The sequence below is a fragment of the Salmo trutta genome, chromosome 19 (assembly GCF_901001165.1).
Source record: "Salmo trutta chromosome 19, fSalTru1.1, whole genome shotgun sequence".
In the NCBI taxonomy this organism is placed as follows: Eukaryota; Metazoa; Chordata; class Actinopteri; order Salmoniformes; family Salmonidae; genus Salmo; species Salmo trutta.
In genome coordinates this window covers 8,274,826-8,296,354 of record NC_042975.1, presented here as the reverse complement: position 1 = coordinate 8,296,354, position 21,529 = coordinate 8,274,826, and the positions used below count along the sequence as shown (strand labels likewise).

At 43.8% G+C, this 21,529-nt stretch overlaps 1 protein-coding gene across 2 annotated transcripts; it reads right to left on the bottom strand.

The window, feature by feature from the left end:
* Positions 1-706: 706 nt before the first annotated feature.
* On the bottom strand, positions 707-21,161 carry LOC115153930 (PWWP domain-containing protein 2A). Of its 2 annotated transcripts, XM_029699624.1 has the most exons (3): positions 20,008-21,161; positions 8,177-10,092; positions 707-2,181 (listed from the first exon to the last, which is right to left on the bottom strand). In XM_029699624.1, the coding sequence occupies exons 1-2, from the start codon at positions 21,144-21,146 to the stop codon at positions 8,205-8,207; spliced, it is 3,027 nt and encodes a 1,008-aa protein (XP_029555484.1). In that variant the 5' UTR covers positions 21,147-21,161; the 3' UTR covers positions 707-2,181; positions 8,177-8,204. The 2 variants fall into 2 exon arrangements, with proteins under 2 accessions (XP_029555484.1, XP_029555483.1); XM_029699623.1 differs by lacking the exon at positions 707-2,181 and having other exon boundaries at positions 8,080-10,092.
* Positions 21,162-21,529: the final 368 nt, after the last annotated feature.

The following is a 21,529-nucleotide window of genomic DNA, read 5'->3' as shown; positions in this document are numbered from 1 at the left end:
CAGATCGAGGGAGATTATCAGTGGTCTTGTATGTCTTCCATTTCCTAATAATTGCTCCCATAGTTGATTTCTTCAAACCAAGCTGCTTACCTATTGCAGATTCAGTCTTCCCAAGCTGGTGCAGGTCTACAATTTTGTTTCTGGTGTCCTTTGACAGCTCTTTGGTCTTGGCCATAGTGGAGTTTGGAGTGTGACTGTTTGAGGTTGTGGACAGGTGTCTTTTATACTGATAAGTTCAAACAGGTGCCATTAATACAGGTAACGAGTGGAGGACAGAGGAGCCTCTTAAAGAAGAAGTTACAGGTCTGTGAGAGCCAGAAATCTTGCTTGTTTGTAGATGACCAAATACTTATTTTCCACCATAATTTGCAAATAAATTCATTAAAAATCCTACAATGTGATTTTCTGGAAAAAAAATTCTCATTTTGTCTGTCATAGTTGATGTGTACCTATGATTACAGGCCTCTCATCTTTTTAAGTGGGAGAACTTGCACAACTGGTGGCTGACTAAATACTTTTTTGCCCCACTGTATGTGGTATCACACCATTTTGTCAAATGGGTTGTACAACCTCTGTGTGTACAGGGCCATAGTGTAGTAGTTAAATTGTATTGAAAGATGAATTACTTTGTAGGCCTTTTTTTTTATTTTACTTAAATATTCAGAGGATGGCGAAGTACAATATAGAATAAAATACTCACACAAAGTACAAAGGCAAACAGCAAATTTACTGATTTTTTTTAAGATACAGATACAGTAATAACAGATGTCCTACACCACCAGTCAGTCGTATGTTTAGTCAAGAAACTATTTGATTGTATTGAAACGCATATATATATGTACACAAGAAAGAGAGATGAGCCACAGCTGATTCAGTCACTGTGGCTCTCTTCAGCTGCTCCTGACTGACTGAACATTTCCCTTTTGGAATCCCCAATCTGGCCTGTATCACATAATGGCCTCCAGAGTCCAGTCAACTGGCCCTATGTGTCTTGATGTGGGGGGGGGGGGGGGACTCGGGGAGGAAGAAGAATACTGTATGTAGGTTGGTTTGACCCAGATGGCAAGGAAAATGACATGTATTCTTAAATTTGCACATTTTAATGTCATAACCTCTTTGAGCTGGATAAGGGGGAGAGAACGTGGGAAGGTGAAAGACAGTGTGAAAGTCACACGACACTGCGCGGGGGAGTGTGATATAGGCCTATCTTTGTTTTCCTGTATTTGACTGTCAACTGTAGACGACACACCTCAAGTACTGCAACACTACAGCTCCCCAGGAACATTCTAGACATTCGGAGGTGTTCAGCGGGGCTCAATTCGATCCGTGAAGAGCTGCGCTACAAGCGCGATCGAAATGTAAAAGCAATGTTCCCGCGTTACTAAATGTTAATGGCGTTATAAAATGCTGGACTTCAGCCATACGGATTGAATCGAACCCTAAGGCTGCTTGTAGCTCACTGTGGAATAACAGGAGCTAATTTACGGTCGTGGCAGAGACAGACACCGGGATCATTTTCCCCGCACAACAAAACCCATTTTTCTGCGACTGCACTGCAATAGCATAGCACATGCAATCTTTATTGCACTACATTATTTTATTTTACATATTGTTTTTATTCCTTTATTTTTTATTTTTTACATTTACATTTTAGTCATTTAGCAGACGCTCTTATCCAGAGCGACTTACAGGAGCAATTCGTCGGGTTAAGTGCCTTGCTCAAGGGCACATCGATAAGATTTTTCACCTAGTCGCCTCAGAGATTCGAACAAGCGACCTGTTACTGGCCCAAAGCTCTCTATCTTTGCATTTCAAGATCACTGATCAACCTACTATAAAACCCTGCAAAGTCCTGTCACAACGTCTGTAATAGATATCAATAACAGTCAGAGAACCCACGTGTGCTTGTCTACTGCAGAGGTCTCCACTCAAACCAAGATCACATTCTTGAGGAAATGGACGCCGGCTCAAAACAAATCAGATGGATAGGCCTGGAGGAGTAGGTCTGCTTTCCATTATAAATATATAAATGTTCCTTCTTCCGATACTTAAATACAAAATAATTATGTCCATGACATGTCTCCCATCAATTCTGGACACGTCCTTCCGTCCGACAGTCTTGCAACCAATGGTGGTGTTAGGAGTCAAGGAACCCGTCAGCAGCCCTTCAGCGTTGCAGCGCTGGAAGAGAGAGAGAGATGGACACATCAGGGACCTTTTCATCCAAATCAGAGGGCATGTTCTTGCTGTATTTGGCCGTAAGAAAGCACATTCAATAGCCATAAAAAAAAGCTTTTTTTTAATCCAAGCACAGACATTATCGAAAAAGGCGATCCTATAGTACCTGGCAGGATGGCCATTAATCCAAATACTAAAATGTTCATTGAATATGGACTGTAGGTCATTGGTCAGCCAACAACAAGGTTTTTGAGGGACTCCAGTGAACTCAGGAATTAACCTAGTACTCCTTGAGTAAACGGTACATTGTTCACGCTACAATGGCTTTACTTGCAAACTCGAGAACACTCCTAAGGCGTTTTGGGAGCGGTCCTTTATGTCTCAATGAGGGATCTCTACCCGAGTTGTCCTGTACGGATGTCTCAGCCTAGCAAGTATCTGACAGTGGCAAACCAAGATAGACATCACAAATGAGTCATCGTGTTCTGTCATAAACGTTTCAGCAGTTTGCTGGTCTGCCATGCATTTAACTCAACGGAATATTCAAATGTCCTTGAGATTCAAGCCAGATAACCTAGACTGCTGCCAAGTGGATTGTTTTATTTACGTAAGGTTGTGTATGCTGCTCCTTAACATAAATATATAGGTTGTCTTTTAATTTGTATTTCAAGCCAAAACATCTTCACAGTACCATTTCATTTACAAAAGCATTGCTTTCAATCCACTGACTGACAGCATTCTAGCAATGGCTGTTTTTTCCATTAGCCTATGAAGTCAATGACCTGCCATCCAGGACCTCTATGCCAGACGGTGTCAGTCATACTGTTCCCTCTGCTGCCGCACGGCAAGCGGTACCGATGCACCAAGCGGTACCGATGCACCAAGCGGTACCGATGCACCAAGCGGTACCGATGCACCAAGCGGTACCGATGCACCAAGCGGTACCGATGCACCAAGCAGTACCGATGCACGGCAAGCGGTACCGATGCACCAAGCGGTACCGATACACCAAGCGGTACCGATGCACCAAGCGGTACCGATACACCAAGCGGTACCGATACACCAAGCGGTACCGATGCACCAAGCGGTACCGATGCACCAAGCGGTACCGATGCACCAAGCGGTACCGATGCACCAAGTCTGAAACCAACAGGACCCTGAAATATCATCTACCTCCAAGTCATAAGACTGGTTGTGTACATATTTACCTCAATTAACTCGTACCCCTGCACATCGACGCGGTACTGGTACGCCGTGTATATAGCCAAGTTATTGTTACATTGTGTATATTATTACTTGTATATGATGTCTCTGATTGCCTTCTCTCTATATTGTTGGGAAGAGTCCGTAAGTAAGCATTTCACTGTTGTTCCACACCTGCTGTTTACGAAGCATGTGACGTATAAAAGTTGATTTGATCTGTATGACCTAGCTATTAAATAATCGCCTAGTCAGACCATTATTACTGTAAGGCCTATCAGCCAGTTGGAACAGTAATAATGGTCTGACCAGGTGATGTGTTTAATAGCTAGGTCCTATATCTGTTTGCAGGTAAGAAAATCTGTTCAATAAAAGGAATGATTTTGCGCAACTTTTTGTCTTCCATATTCCCCCTTTTCCTCCCATTATCGTTCATGTGTTAACAGCCCCAGGTGACAGACAGGGGATTGACTGGCTAACAGCCCCAGGTGACAGACGGGGGATTGACTGGCTAACAGCCCCAGGTGACAGACGGGGGATTGACTGGCTGACAGCCCCAGGTGACAGACGGGGGATTGACTGGCTGACAGCCCCAGGTGACAGACAGGGGATTGACTGGCTAACAGCCCCAGGTGACAGACAGGGGCTTGACTGGCTAACAGCCCCAGGTGACAGACAGGGGCTTGACTGGCTAACAGCCCCAGGTGACAGACGGGGGATTGACTGGCTAACAGCCCCAGGTGACAGACGGGGGATTGACTGGCTAACAGCCCCAGGTGACAGACGGGGGATTGACTGGCTGACAGCCCCAGGTGACAGACAGGGGATTGACTGGCTAACAGCCCCAGGTGACAGACAGGGGCTTGACTGGCTAACAGCCCCAGGTGACAGACAGGGGCTTGACTGGCTAACAGCCCCAGGTGACAGACGGGGGATTGACTGGCTAACAGCCCCAGGTGACAGACAGGGGATTGACTGGCTAACAGCCCCAGGTGACAGACAGGGGCTTGACTGGCTAACAGCCCCAGGTGACAGACGGGGGATTGACTGGCTGACAGCCCCAGGTGACAGACGGGAGATTGACTGGCTGACAGCCCCAGGTGACAGACAGGGGATTGACTGGCTAACAGCCCCAGGTGACAGACAGGGGATTGACTGGCTAACAGCCCCAGGTGACAGACAGGGGATTGACTGGCTAACAGCCCCAGGTGACAGACAGGGGATTGACTGGCTAACAGCCCCAGGTGACAGACAGGGGCTCTGGTTGGCTAACAGCCCCAAGTGACAGACAGGGGCTTGACTGGCTGACAGCCCCAGGTGACAGACAGGGGCTTGACTGGCTGACAGCCCCAGATGACAGACAGGGGATTGACTGGCTGACAGCCCCAGGTGACAGACAGGGAATTGACTGGCTGACAGCCCCAGGTGACAGACAGGGGCTTGACTGGCTAACAGCCCCAGGTGACAGACAGGGGATTGACTGGCTAACAGCCCCAGGTGACAGACAGGGGATTGACTGGCTAACAGCCCCAGGTGACAGACAGGGGATTGACTGGCTAACAGCCCCAGGTGACAGACAGGGGATTGACTGGCTGACAGCCCCAGGTGACAGACAGGGGCTCTGGTTGGCTAACAGCCCCAAGTGACAGACAGGGGCTTGACTGGCTGACAGCCCCAGGTGACAGACAGGGGCTCTGGTTGGCTAACAGCCCCAAGTGACAGACAGGGGCTTGACTGGCTGACAGCCCCAGGTGACAGACAGGGAATTGACTGGCTGACAGCCCCAGGTGACAGACGGGAGATTGACTGGCTGACAGCCCCAGGTGACAGACAGGGAATTGACTGGCTGACAGCCCCAGGTGACAGACAGGGGCTTGACTGGCAAATGTGTTTTTCTACAGGTCTGCTATTTCATAAAAGCCCCACAAAATGTTGCAGTAAAATCGCTGCTAATATAAAGACCACAAGCCCCATTTTAAAAGGCGTGGCCATTGTCAATTTAAAAAGCCCCCCATTTGGTGCAAAAGAGACAATAGAAGTATCTCAAATTCCAAATGACCATCAATGTCTTTATAACAGCTTGTTTCAAGGTGAAACTGAAGGCTTATAAACGTCATTGGATTTGTAGGTGTTAATGGAAGTAGGAGCACTAAAATGACGACAACTAGGGAAGATTCTTTAAAGTTTACATTTTATTTATATACTTTTTAAAAACAGCAGAAAACATTTACACAAGTGTTCCATCAAATGTTACTTTTCAACGGTTTTGTCTCCTATACAGCATTCTCTGATCTGCAAACAGATGATAGAAATCAGAAAGAAACAGAGCCAACTGTCATAACCATACACGTTTCTGCTTGTAACAATGGTCAGGTCAGTGTGTGCTACCAAGCAATAGGCCTCTGATCTCTACCTGTTCGGGCCAAAAGTGAGGCAATGTTAGTCTTACTTGAAGGCATTCATTTTAATCAAATAGCATTTTAAATGGGGGGGGGGGAAACATATCAAATGAGATTTTGTTTTACTACAATGTAAAAAACAATTTAAACTGAGCCATGTTGGTTTAAAAATCTGACTCTTACGAATTAAAATCTATAAAGTTAAAATCTAAAGTGATAGATTTTAATTCGGAAGAGTCAGCATTTTAAACCAACATGGCTCAGTTTAAATTGTTTTTTACATTGTAGTAAAACAAAATCTCATTTGATATGTTTTTTTTTACCCCCATTAAAATGCGAGTACTCCGAATGAAAATCTATGTCGTTTCATATTTAGTCAGAGTGGCTAGTAATATATTTAGGAAATGTAATTCATCATTTTTGTGATGAAATGGTCAAATCTGAAGTGAACCCACAATTACAGAACAGATCTTTACCCCCCCCCTTCCTTCAGCCAGGATAGGTCATCTTTCCACACAACACCCCCCCCCCCCCCTTTCAGCCAGGATAGGTCATCTTTCCTCACTCCCCCCCTTTCAGACAGGATAGGTCATCTTTCCACACAACCCCCCCCCCCCCCCTTCAGCCAGGCTAGGTCACCTTCCCCCCCCCCCTTCAGCCAGGATAGGTCACCTTTCCTCACTCCCCCCCCCTTCAGCTCAGCCAGGATAGGTCATCTTTCCACACACACCCCCCCCTTTTCAGCCAGGAAAGGTCATCTTTCCCCCCCCCCCCCCTTCAGCCAGCAGGAGAGGTCACCTTTCCTCACCCCCCCCCCCCTCAGTCAGACTAAAGAAAACCCTTTAACATTAATCCTCATGACAGTTGTAAATAATGTGATACAGATTGTACTGTACATAATATAGAAAATCAAGATTCACAGTCGTACGAGATTAGCCAAGCAGTGAAGGAAGTGATAGAAGATAAAGTTCAGACGCACCAAATAAAGTCAACACACATTTCCCACTTCAAATTAGGGTGGAGTAGGTCTAACAACAGAAACTGAGAAATCACTGGGCAACTTAGTAAATCAACAAGATATGGCAAACCCATAGTAAAAGTTTAACAAAATTAGCAAAAATATAGTCACTCCATGTAACGTGCTACCATACCACATCTGTCTATGAGAGGAGTAACTAAAATGGCTTCCCACAGCCAATGCTAGTCGACTCAAAATCATTTGGAATGGGAAGCTTTCACTGCATCAACTAAATGATTGTTGAAAATGTCCCGATGCAGACAATTCATTAAATCAGTGACTTTAAAACAATTGGGCATCATTTTATGTATGAAAAACCAAAGCGCTAGCTAGGAAGATTAGAGAAGTAGGAATAGAACAGTCTTGGGTAACTCAGTAGAGTATTAGGTAGACAGGACATAGTCAGATAGAAGAACAGACAGGGGAGTGACGAGGCCTAGAAGAGAGTCAAGGGAACTAGATTATGTAGTAGCACTGTAGAAATATGGGTGGGGGTGGGGTGGGGGGGGGGGGGTACTGTATCAATAGCCATCTCTATTTTGAGAGGGGATGAGGAGCGGCACACCATCCTCCTCTCACCTCCACTTGAGGCGACTTCGGCTTAAAAAAGGCACCTCTCCTCACCACCCCGGCTCACCTGTCTGGCTTAAAGGCACCTCCTGTCCTCGCTACCAAGGCTCAACCGTCTGGAATGTCCTGGCTGGCAGCTCCCACAGCCAGGCAGCTATGACTATGTCCGAGGTACAGCAGGTACATAATCCCCTATGCCTGCTCTCTTCAAATCCACAAGCGTCCACTTCCTGGTCACATCACAGCTACAGCATGTCTTCCACCCGTACAGATACATAATATCTACTACTCCTACTCAGATCCTGTATCTTTCCATTCACAGTATCTGACACTGAACCGTTTGTTGCATAGACTGAAAGAAATACCCTTTTGTCTCTAAGATTTTGACAATTGGCAGCGAAACTCGATTGATCGACCTATGAACCCGTGGTGTTAGAACATGACCTAAGTTTCTTTGCACAAATAGTGACATTTAAAGGCTTCAATTTAAGAAGTAAGGAGAATATTCAAAACCACCGACCAGTGAATAAAAATGTTCCTAAAATATACAATTACCAGATTTCCACCAGGTTGGAAAAAGTGATGCTTGATAGGATAAAGTAAAAATACACTGCCATCCTTATATACGCAGCAAGGTTCATAACCCCATACCATCCAGTCCCTTTTCAAGCGTACAAAAAAAAAAGATTACTGGTTGTGTTCTGGCCTGAAATATTTTGTTTCTTTCTCCCTGGAAGGTGAGGGGGCCCAGCAGGTGACGAGCAGGGGAGAGATGCAGGGGGGGACGAAAGTGGGTGCCATTTTTGCCTACCTTTCCTTTTCCCCCAAAGCACACCACCTCACGTCTCGAATTGCGTAAGCAAGGCGCGAACCTCGGGAGTGAGCTGCTTGGCAGCCTTGGCTGCCTCTGTGATGGCTTTACGGTACAAGCCCTTTCTCTTCTTGTCGAAGCGTGACTGGAAGCTTTCTAGAAAAGGGGCGACCTGTGCAAGAGCCAGGAAGGAGGTGGTGGGGGAACCGAACCAGGCGACACGGGCCTCCTGCCTGACTAAGAGCCCATTATCTTTGCGACTGATCTGGATGCCTAAGACGCGGGCTGGCCACCAGGGAAAGCCATATATTTTGGCCCAAACAATGTCCCCTACGCAAATGGTCCTGCCCTCCAGAGAGACACACTTAGACACATTTTTAGAAAACACTTTCTGAGATTTACAGGGCTTTTTCTCTTCCGTAGGGGCAGGCGACGGGTCAGCGACTGCTGAGGACGTGCCGGGGACGGCGGGCGAGGGGCGACCGGGAGGGGGAAAGTTAAAGCTCTCCGTAGAGCTACACTCTGAGTCTGAGGACTTTAAGTCGTCTGCACTATCAACGCTGCACATGGAGGTATTAGAGGAGTCCGGCTGGCCGGGGTTAAGGTTCATGAAAACGACAAGGTTGCCAGCCTTGCTGCCACACGTCTCCCGCCTCTCCTCCTGCCCCCCTTGCTCCACTGGCTCCACCTTGGGGTCACCGTGCTCCGTGGCTGTGGGGGGCTCCACTTGGGGCTGGGTCTGAGGACAAACCTCAGGTTCTGGCCCGTTATCTGGGCCCTGGCTTTCAGCAGCAGCGGCCTGGCCTGTGGAGCAGGAGGAGGAGGAGGAGCGTGTGGCGGTGCAGCAGGGCGCGTCTGGCTTTGGAGGGGACAAACAGCCACTTCCCGGCACTTTCTCCAGGCAAGGCAGCTTACATGTAGAAGAGTGACTCTCTTCATTACGGTACCTTTGAGGCTTGATGCGCATCCTGGGTGGGAGAGGGGTGGCGTTGCTTGGTCCCACCCCGCTGATCTGCTGCAGCCGCCGGGTGAAGTGGACCTTCTGGTGTGCGTGGGCCTCCTGCAGGGCGGCTGCCCTCGTCATCGTCTTGGCGTTGCCACTGCTGTCAGTGACCACCGTAGTCTCCCTCTGCCTCTTCTGGACCTTGGCTAGTTTCAGCACCTCCCGGGCCTTGGAGTGATCAACATTTTTGCTCTGTAGCACTTTCTTGGCATTGAGCTGGACTCTGGAGCCACTGTTCACCGGTGATGATGTTGTGGTGGAGGTCGCCCTCAGAACCCTGTTCCCTCCAGCTCCGCCCTTCACCTGGCCCAGAGAGGAGGAAGAAGAGGAGACCTGCCGCTTGGCCACCTCAGCAGCACGGCTCTTCTCCTCTGAGCGGGGGTCATTGCGCAGCCGCTTGCTGACAGCGGCTGCTGTACTGTCGTTGCGTCTCCGCTTGGCGTCCTCGCTCCTAGAGTCTGACACAGGGCCTCTGCGTGGCTCCCTCTTGTCCACTGTCGTGACAGCGCCCTTGCACTTGTCACAGAGCACCTGACGGGGCCGCAACTTGATGGCGTTCATGATGGAGGTGGGCTCCTCGCGGTACAGCCTGCGCTTGGGCCGCCTGATCTTGCGGGGGGGCGGCTGAGGTAACGACTGGTTGTAGGTGTCCCTGATGAACAAAGGGGGAGGGTAAGGGGCTCCTTCCTGAAACAGTGGCGGAGGTTTTGAAGTCCATGGGTTAGGCTTAGGCTGGGGGTCAGGGTTTGGTTCGGGCACTATGACGACTTGGCCATCAGGGTTTTCCTGGACTGGCTTTTCCACATTCTCAGTCTCTGGTTGGAGATGTTCTGTCTTTAGCTGCATAGATTCAGGTTTATCCTTGTATTCTCTCTCGGGGAACAGAGTGATTGGAATTCCATAGGGTCCAAACCTGAGAATAGAAAGTTGAGAGGATTTAGAAACTGTGGATAACTCAACAACAACAAAAATAAATCATTTCATTGGCTTTGTTTGTTTTTAGTATTTCTGACATTTCTAATTTCAGGCTTACATAGGTACATTTAGTACATACATCTAAAGCCATTAAATCCTGAACATGCAAGGAGTAAAGTTTCAGACATACAAAGAGTGCTGTGAAGAACAGCAGCACACTAAATTAGTGTTGCACGAGATCAAAGGGGTTCCCACAGACAAACACAAAACCACCGTAGGTAACTAGAGTACACAAGGCCCTGGAAACACAGCAGGAAACCAAGCTTTGTTTACAATATTAATGCTCACCTTCCCTCCAACTTTATTCATTAAAAGAGAAAATGAGTCAGAAACAATGAAGTCTTAAAATCGCTTAAATGTAACTCCATGTAATCTACGTAATCCCCAAAAGTAATTATTTATCATGAGAAGACCATAAACAATAACTAGTAATGCTTCATACTCCAACAAAGGTTCAAATCTCACCTTTCTGGCCAAAATAGTTATACATGGCTGAGGTGTAGTCACTTGAGGACAAATATGATAAAAATCTGAAATATTTTATACAACGCATTTCCTATTCAACAAAACTGGATGAATAAGGCTTGAAATTATACTATATTTAGAAAGCATGTAAGTAATACAATTATAAAACCACTAACTTGAAGAATTTACCTTCCTTATAACTGCAAAATACATATTTGTATGTTTAGTATTAGAGAAAATATGTTTATTCTTGAAAGGTCTCTCTTGATCAAAACATCTGTCCTCGTCGATGTGAACATCTCACAGAGCACTAGCTTGGCTTCCTGAACTCGTTAGGAACCTGCCTTTCATCTCATATATTATCCATCTATGACAAACAGAAAGTGTTTTTTGTTTAAAACCTATTTATTATTTGGGATTAATGGCTATAAATCGATCTCTGAATGTGCTATAGTGATGAAAGCACACTCTCCTGCTGCACTACAATGTAAGGATTGCAGGCAGGATGGGTCATATCCTACCTCTAGTGGGCCTGTACTGAACCACACTTCCTCCCCTTTGGAGAATCAATCAAATGTATTTATAAAGCCCTTTTTACATCAGCCGATGTCACAAAGTGCTGTACAGAAACTCAGCCTAAAACCCCAAACAGCAAGCAACGCAGATGTAGAAGTACGGTGGCTAGGAAAAACTCCCTAGAAAGGCAGGAACCTAGGAAGAAACCTAGAGAGGAACCAGGCTCTGAGGGGTGGCCAGTCCTCTTCTGGCTGTGCCGGGTGGAGAACAAAACAATGGATCTATACTCTTCCTTAAAGAGATTGAATGGGATCTTAAGCATTTACAAATTCCTAATATAATTGTACAAATTGGAATTTGTATCATACAAATTTCTGGATTTTTATTAGATTTTTGCAGTACGTAACATATATACATATATATATACGAAATGGATGATGTACAAAATTGTGCACAATTTATCGGGGCCGTTTTGGTTTGTGAGCTACTTTCAAAACTACTGGCTGAAATTACACAAAAAGTTCTGCTGCATCCCTTTAATAGGAGCATTCATTGTAACATGGTATTAGGAGATACACTCAAAACAAATAGTCAATTTCCTTATGTCATGTCTACATGAGCATCTTGTAAATTAATGCAACGCGACGGCAAAACATGATTATACAAATGGGAGAGTAAACGTATGCCAAGAAGTGGTGCTTTTCAATGCACTTGCCATTCATGGGAGAGGGCAATTTCAGTAACGGATCGAATTGCAGTCACAGCAACCACTAATTATAATGATATCATTTAGGCCAAGGAGAATGTAATTTGTCTAATTTGAAGAGAGATTGTGCATTGTTTACATAGGCGAGGAGACGGTATGAAACAATACCAATCAAGATTCAGGTTGAGGATGGAGGAATATTTTTTCCCCAGCAGAGCAGAGATGATGGGCCATGGTGTTTTAGCTAACCACCAGATGACTAGAAATTATACACCACAGCACTGGGTCAAGATGTGGAACAGTCTGCACAGGATAGATAGAGAATATTCTCTAATAGAATAGGGGGGGGAAAGGATTCCCCAGAAGTCACCTTGGACGAGGCCTGGACTGCACCGAGCCATCATGGAAACTGAAAATGTAACTGGACAATGTGGTAGGCTACGGCCTTTTTCAGAGCATAACGTTAAACGTGGAGGGTTGGGATGCTTGTACTTAATTACTGCACTGAAGGCTACATACAAACATTCAATCTCTCTAAACCAGCAGGATGCGTCCAGTTCAAATTAATTGCTTCCCTGGCAGTTACATAAAGCAAGTACATCCATCCTTTGCATTAATCTGGCCAGAAGCCGATCCATTCCTACTTATAAACATCCTTGAAACTGGCGAAAGATGCAGATTCCTCTGTGACAGCCGACACAAAGTGTAAAAATTGCACAAGGATTAGGAAGACTCATACACTGATCACAACTAATGAAACAGCCATGAACAGGAGAACATGCCGTTCCTTGCCACTGCCTTTTGGTTTCCATCACAGCAGCCTCCTTATCAACCAACACCTTTCATTGTCACACAACCACCATCTTCTCCTTCCTTATCAAGGGATGCTGGACAAAAAAATATGGCTTGGTCAAGAAACAGATTCTACCCCTAGATCTGAAATAGGCTTATTGGATAGTGTGGGGCTGGGAATGGCCAGGGATATCACGATACGCAGGGGCCGATACGATATGTATTGTGATTCTCACCATTCTATATGTATTGTGATTCTCACCATTCTATATGCATTGTGATTCTCACCATTCTATATGCATTGTGATTCTCACCATTCTATATGCATTGTGATTCTCACCATTCTATATGTATTGTGATTCTCACCATTCTATATGTATTGTGATTCTCACCATTCTACATGTATTGTGATTCTCACCATTCTATATGTATTGTGATTCTCACCATTCTATATGTATTGTGATTCTCACCGTTCTATATGTATTGTGATTCTCACCATTCTATATGTATTGTGATTCTCACCATTCTATATGTATTGTGATTCTCACCATTCTATATGTATTGTGATTCTCACCATTCTGTATGTATTGTGATTCTCACCATTCTGTATGTATTGTGATTCTCACCATTCTATATGTATTGTGATTCTCACCATTCTATATGTATTGTGATTCTCACCGTTCTATATGTATTGTGATTCTCACCGTTCTATATGTATTGTGATTCTCACCGTTCTACATGTATTGTGATTCTCACCATTCTACATGTATTGTGATCCTCACCATTCTACATGTATTGTGATTCTCACCATTCTATATGTATTGTGATTCTCACCATTCTGTATGTATTGTGATTCTCACCATTCTATATGTATTGTGATTCTCACCATTCTATATGTATTGTGATTCTCACCATTCTGTATGTATTGTGATTCTCACCATTCTACATGTATTGTGATTCTCACCATTCTACATGTATTGTGATTCTCACCATTCTATATGTATTGTGATTCTCACCATTCTACATGTATTGTGATTCTCACCATTCTATATGTATTGTGATTCTCACCATTCTATATGTATTGCGATTTGATGTTTCAAACATATTGCTCACTATATATATATATGATGCAGAGAGAAGAGAGAGCTTTGAGAAAATTAGTTTTGATCAGTAATTGAAATAAAAGTACTGAAAATATGTTGGCTCACTGTTTAAAAAGATGGAGAACAAGCTATAGGATGAAAAATACTGGGGTTTTGGCGCAGGTATAGCCGACAAGCACTAATTAGGGAGATGCATTCAGTTGTACAACTGACTAGGTATTCAACTGAAAGGTGTCTTCTGCATTTAACCCAACCCCTCTGAATCAGAGAGGTGCGGGGACTGCCATAATTGACATCCACCTCTTCGGGGCCTGGGGAACAGTGGGTTAACTGCCTTGCTCAGGGGCAGAACGACAGATTTTTACCTTATCAGCTTAGGGATTTGACCACTACGCTCTAACCACTAGGCTACCTGCATGCTACAGAGCAACAAAAACAAGCAACCATTTAAATCCATACTTGGAGTTAAAGGATCAATATAATATCGTCCCAAAAATAATATTGCGATGTGTAACTATCGATTCCCCCCCCTCATCACTACTGGATAGGTACATGCAATATGGTAGTAGTGTCACCTTATGATAGGTGGGTAGAATTTACACCATCATTTGTAATACAGATTTTTCCCTGATGTTTCTGATAAGTGCTTAAGTAGAATATGGAATGTTCCAGGGCCCAGTTTCCCAAATGCATCTTATTGGCTGTTCATCATTAGAACCATTGATGATTCTAACAATGAATTAGCCTTAAGTTGCTTTTGGGGAACCGGGCCTAGGTCTATAGTCCAAAGCGACAGCAACTCACCTCACCTGTCTTTTGAGCACACATCCAATGGGGAAAACAACACCACCATATGATCTGTAGAGAAAGACCGATAATCGGCCAAGCCGATAATCGGCCTTTTCTAGTCTATCGGGCCTTCTCTTGGGAGGCGGTAGGTAGCCTAGTGGTTAGAGCATTGGGCCAGTAACTAAAAGGTTGCTGGATCGAATCCCTGAGCTGACATGGTAAAAATCTGTAATTCTGCCCCTGAACAAGGCAGTTAACCCACTGTTCCCCGGTAGGGCGTCATTATAAATAAGAATTTGTTTCTTATCATTTTGAACATGCACCATTTTCGGCAACGAGCCATCTGACTTGCAGTGTAACATTAGCTATTTACTGGTGTGTTGATTTGACCAACAGGAAATTGTATCCGTATATTGACAGTTGGATTAGATTATTGTCATAATAAGGAAAGAAGCAAGTGTTTTAAAATATCTAAATACAGGGTAATGGGTTTGGCTAGCTAAAAATCTTCCAGTTTGTTTATGGACCAAGAAAGCTATAGAGGGAAAGGGGGATACCTAGTCAGTTGTAGAACTGAATGCTTTCAACTGAAATGGTGTCTTCTGTGCTTGTGTGCATTCTCACTTCTCAGATTTGAGTCCTTCGGATAGAACTTGCATCGTCATGTGATCTTTTTTTCCTAGCCTCGTTCTCGTTAGATATTATGCACATTATGACTTGGTAGCAAATGTCATCGCCATTGAGCTAATTCTCATAGTAGCAGTAAACAGCACCAAGTGATATGAGCGATGGAGGGATGTGAAAGGAAGTGGAGTAACAGCCTCACTATCCAATCATAGCAGTAGAATCTAGCAGCGGAGCTGTTTAGTTATGAGTCATGACATCTGGAAAAAAAATAAAAAATCCTGATCACAGAAAATTACCAAAATAATACTAGTTTCATAAGCATCCGTGATCCCAAATCATTAAGTTACGTTGGACCCATTTGGATTGAATAGATGTTATTCAATATAGTCAAACTAAAAGCAGTGCCTATATGATGTCCTTCCATACAGGCTTGACATGGAGTGATGCTAACAGAAGTCCCACATGGAAGGAGCACAGATTGTCATCTGTAGCACCATAGACACTGGTCAGCCAAAACAAGCTCAATAACTCCTATTGAATATGCATTCACCTGTATTGTGAGTAAGCCTACAGTATGCCATCCTAATTTACCCAGTTTATCAAGAAACCATTCAAATAAAATGAATCCCATTATGTTATGTAGTTAGATTGTTTTATCAAAATCACATTTTTTGTTAGATTTTTTAAATGAATGGCTACCTCTGGGAAATTTTGTAATCAACATTTTAAAATGTAATAATATTGAATATCAGTCTAAAATATTGTCAATTGGGCTCCTTGACCCTCAAAAATCGGTATCGGCCCTAAAAAAAAAAATCCATATCAGTCGTTCTCTAATGAACTATGTTATGGAACACACTCTGGCCAATCACAGGCACAAGGCCTGCACTCAGGAGACTTTTGGAAACCAAAAGCCATAAACCGATCCCTTAAACTAGAGAGGAAAATGCGAAACAAGAGGTTTAACTCTCACCAAAATCTGTCCAAAATAAGCCCAATGAGTTTCTATGTTGCCTGCCTTCCCCTCTTTGGGACAAAGACTTCTATTGTTAAGGCGGAGAAATAAGCATCTTGTCATTATATACAGATCTCTGCTTAGACTCAACAATGAGGATCTAAAAAAAAAAAAAATAGAATTGTATTTTGTTTGTAGAGGGGGCTGGTGCTGATTATCTACAGTGCTGTAAGATTGTAAAAGGAAACCCTAAGGTTTTAGTGGCCTCCATCTTGTCATTGCAATGAACTGACCATTGTCTTTGAGATGAGCGCTGCTCAGGATCTTATCATAGCAACTTAAACTAATGTGGCTTCCCAAGTTATAGCATATATTATTCCAGGTATTGATAGACTATATTAATATTAATAGCCTAGGTCTACATGGAATAACACCAGAAATTAACATATCCTGATATTATACTCTGAAATGATATGAAGCTATCCTGAAATTATATGAAGATATCATTTCAGGGTATAATATCAGGATATCTTATCAGGATATCTTCATATCATTTCAGGGTATAATATCAGGATATCTTCATATCATAAGGATATGAAGACATCCTGAAATGATATGAAGATATCCTGATATTATACCCTGAAATGATATGAACATCTAAAGAACTCCACAAAGAGCAGCTTGTGAAGGGAAACGAAACACCACAAAGTGTTGATTTCCTCTGATAGTTTAGTAAAGTTTGTGTGTGCAGATGTCACCTTTGCTTAACATAATAAGGATAATTTACATAGGCCCCCAGGCAAAAATAAGAAAGTTTAACAATGACCCTAAATATAGATCTGCAGCTGATAAGTGAGAGAAAGAAGTGGGGGGTGGGTAGAGGAAAGGTGTTGATGAGGCGGGTGATAAATTACAAAGAGGAAATAAGACAGAAACCGAGGGGGGGGGGGGGGGGGGGGGGGTAACAGTAGCATAGTTCTACTCTACCAACTGCACCATTCTCCAATGCTGCTTTTTGACTTTAGTGTATACACTAGTGTAACACTGGTGTTAGAGGTCGACCGATTAATCGTAATGGCCGATTAATTAGGGCCGATTTAAATTTTTCATAACAATCGGTAATCGGTATTTTTGGCCACCGATTTGCAGATATTTTTTTTTAACAATATTTTTTAACTAGGCAAGTCAGTTAAGAACACATTCTTAGTTTACAATGACGGTCTAGGAACGGTGGGTTAACTGCCTTGTTCAGGGGCAGAACGACTGATTTTTACCTTGTCAGCTTGGGGATTCAATTTTGCAACCTTACGGTTAACTAGTCCAACGCTCTAACCACCTGCTTTACATTGCACTCCACGAGGAGCCTGCCTGTTACGCGAATGCAGTAAGAAGCCAAGGTAAGTTGCTAGCTAGCATTAAACTTATCTTATAAAAAACAATCAATCAATCAATCAATCAATCATAATCACCAGTTAACGACACATGGTTGATGATATTACTAGTTTATCTAGCCTGTCCTGCGTTGCATATAATCGATGCGGTGCGCATTCGCGAAAAAGGCCTGTCGTTGCTCCAACGTACCTAACCATAAACATCAATGTCTTTCTTAAAATCAATACACAAGTATATATATTTTTAAACCTGCGTATTTAGTTAATATTGCCTGCTAGCATGAATTTCTTTTAACTAGGGAAAATGTGTCACCTCTACAACAGAGTCAGGGTATATGCAGCAGTTTGGGCCGCCTGGCTCGTTGCGAACTGTGTGAATACTATTTCTTCCTAACAAAGACAGCCAACTTCGCCAAACGGGGGATGATTTAACAAAAGCGCATTTGCCAAAAAAGCACAATCGTTGCACGACTGTACCTAAGCATAAACATCAATGCCTTTCTTAAAATCAATACACAGAAGTATATATTTTTAAACCTGCATATTTAGCTAAAAGAAATCCAGGTTAGCAGACAATATTAACCAGGTGAAATTGTGTCAGTTCTCTTGCGTTCCTTGCACGCAGAATCAGGGTATATGCAACAGTTTGGGCCGCCTGACTCGTTGCGAACTAATTTGCCAGAATTTTACGTAATTATGACATAACATTGAAGGTTGTGCAATGTAACAGGAATATTTAGACTTAGGGATGCCACCCGTTAAATAAAATACGGAACGGTTCCGTATTAAACTGAAAAAATAAACGTTTTGTTTTCGAGATGATAGTTTCCGGATTCGACCATATTAATGACCTAAGGCTCGTATTTCTGTGTGTTTATTATATTATAGTCTATGATTTGATAGAGCAGTCTGACTGAGCGGTGGTAGGCACCAGCAGGCTCGTAAGCATTCATTCAAACAGCACTTTCATGCGTTTTGCCAGCAGCCCTTCGCAATTCTTCAAGCATTGCGCTGTTTATGACTTCAAGCCTATCAACTCCCAAGATTAGGCTGGTGTAACCAATGTGAAATGGCTAGCTAGTTAGCCGGGTGCGCGCTAATAGCGTTTTAAACGTCACTCGCTCTGAGACTTGGAGTAGTTGTTCCCCTTGCTCTGCATGGGTAACGCTGCTTCGAGGGTGGCTGTTGTCGATGTGTTCCTGGTTTGAGCGAGGAGAGGGACGGAAGCTATACTGTTACACTGGCAATACTAAAGTGCCTATAAGAACATCCAATAGTCAAAGGTATATGAAATACAAATCGTATAGAGAGAAATAGTCCTATAATTCCTATAATAACTACAACCTAAAACTTCTTACCTGGGAATATTGAAGACTCGTGTTGAAAGGAACCACCAGTTTTCATATGTTCTCATGTTCTGAGCAAGGAACTTAAACGTTAGCGTTTTTACATGGCACATATTGCACTTTTACTTTCTTCTCCAACACTTTGTTTTTACATTATTTAAACCAAATTGAACATGTTTCATTATTTATTTGAGGCTAAATTGATAGTATTTATGTATTATGTTAAGTTAAAATAAATGTTCATTATTGTTGTAATTGTCATTATCACAAATAAATACAAATCGGCCGATTAATCGGTATCGGCTTTTTTGGTCCTCCAATAAATCGGTATCGGTGTTGAAAAATCATAAATCGGTCGATCTCTAGTATACACCCTTATGGTATACTAAGGGCATTGTGTTTACATAGCTAGGGCTGACAGTGAGGACTTGTGAAAAGCAGAATCAACGACCTCTGCATAATAAAAAGTGTTGCTTTGTGCGAAGGTGTTAAAAGTTCACAGTTAGCCATTGTTATGTAAAATGACAGCTGAAAAGTACCAGTGGCCTGGCTTTGGCCCCAAGTGAGAGCAGGGCTGCCGGAGCCATGGCCCATTGAGGCACGGGTGCCGGCTCACGTAAATGGAAACAGGAAAGTCTCTGAGCATTTTGGGTAAAACACTAGGGTAAATCCTGTATGGAAATGCATCATAAGACTGACCTTACACTATAGACTGTTCATGTGATCCTCCTCTCCAGTTGACCTCTGATATAACTGGACTTTGTAAATAAAACCCAAGATGAGTTTTGTAAACTGAAAAGACTAAAACCAAAAGCACAGCCCACATAATTGGGGATAAGAGCAGTTATTCTCTGTATTTTTGTGACTTGGTTGTCAAGCTATAGAGGTCACTTGGTAGCTTGACCCCTAGCCCTGTGGCAAGAGTAGAAAACTGTCTGTTAAGGTTAGGAAGATGGGTTTGCAAAGCACAAGTTAGGAATGTAGACGCACCACATATTTCAGGAGTGTATATTGTATGTGCCATGGATGTCAGTAGTAAACAAAACAAAGTGATATGATTCCAAGGTGTAGGCCTAAATTTAAGAACAGAAAAAAAAAGTGACATAAAAATGACATAGCTAGAAAAAACATAAGAGACATTTCTGAGAAGGATCATAATATACCTTTTAGATAAGTCCATCAGAACCCCGGAGAAGATTTTCTTGCCTAACTGAAAGGACACCACCAGTGCGTCGTCGATTATGTGATCCAGAGATACTAGAACCTCGGACCCAGGTATCAGATTGTGCACAGAATCAGTCTGTACCTCCTCAGTTTCAGCACCAGACACATGAGGAGATGGTTTCGATACTGGATCTCTTTCACTGCAATTCGTTTCGAACCTCTGTGGTGAGCACGAGTCTCCAAGTTCTGCCGAGGATGGTACCTGGTCCACTGGCATTACAGGAACCACGGGTCTCGGAATGTTCTGGGTTGTTATGCTCGAAAAGTCACACATGTAACCAGCCTCCATGGGTGTCCCAAGGACTGTTTCCCTCTCTTGAATTGGTAGAAAGTCGACGTGGTCTATGGACTGGGGACGTTCAAGCGAAGCAGCTTCTGACGAGTCGTCATTCTTGTACTCGGAGACGGACGGGAATTCATCTGTTGGTTCGGGATCCAGTTCAGCCTCGTGAGACGGTTTAATTAAAGCTCTATAGTCACACTCGATATTAGTAGGTTTGGTTAATTCTGGGTTCTTATCGTAATCTATAATGGGTTCCGCTGGTTCTGCTAACGACAGTCCAGCCTCCGTAGCCACAGGTTGCGCAGGGAACGAATGCAAAAAGACCACCGATGGCTGTGAATCGGAGATGGAGCTATTCTGATGGCAGGCGTAAGGCTCGTGCTTACTGACCTCGTTTGCAGGTTCAACATTCGGCGAAAAAAACTGTTTCAATCGTTCCGCCCGGGACATGGTGTATTTGGAACCAAAGCCCTCGAGAGCATGGTTCTCCGTTTTTTCTACGCCGACACCGAGACAGCCTGCCTCTATCTGTTCATCCTCTGCACTAGCAGCGAGGGCTTTTCCCGCTGCTTCTAGGTCTGGCCTGTTCACTAGCTCCATTTGGACCTGGTTGCATTCCTGAACTGCATCCCCATCCTTGAGTTGGTGAACATGGTCCATTGCTGGTGCGTACTCCTGTGTCGCATCGAAGTCGATTTTGGCCTCCGGCACCGGTTCCGGTTCGAAATCACCACTGTTCCCCGCTGTTGTTGTTGATGCCGCAGCAGCTCCTGGCTCCGCAGCCACGGCCGCCATTTTCTTTCCGCTTTGCGTGTACGGCCAGGTCCTCTCCCTGTGATAGCGATAGAGCCCGCCTACTTAAAACCCAAGAACACTTGGGATTGGCCAGCAAACTACAAAGTTGTAGTTGACTGGTCAATATCTACGTCATTCAACAGAAACCCCTGGAAACACTTTTGTAATTGGCTCCCTTTGTCTGGTTTTGTAAACATTTGCCACAAGGGGCGATATTGTATTGTATTTTAGGTACCAGCGATGTTCAAACAGAAATGTTACAACATTTACAGTAGGGCCTATTGACATTAGGACCTTTGTCTTTGGTTCAATACTGCCCCAGTATATGTGCGTTAAGAGATGTCTAACGCCCAGGAAGCTCCAATTCAAACTCCCAATAGACA

Bases quoted from the DNA above. Each gene is read 5' to 3' on its own strand.
- LOC115153930 (XM_029699624.1), bottom strand. From the start codon at position 21,146: ATGGCGGCCGTGGCTGCGGAGCCAGGAGCTGCTGCGGCATCAACAACA. The intron at 10,093-20,007 runs GTATATTATGAT...TTCTATTCTCAG, and splicing joins CTGATGGACTTATCTAAAAG to GTTTGGACCCTATGGAATTC.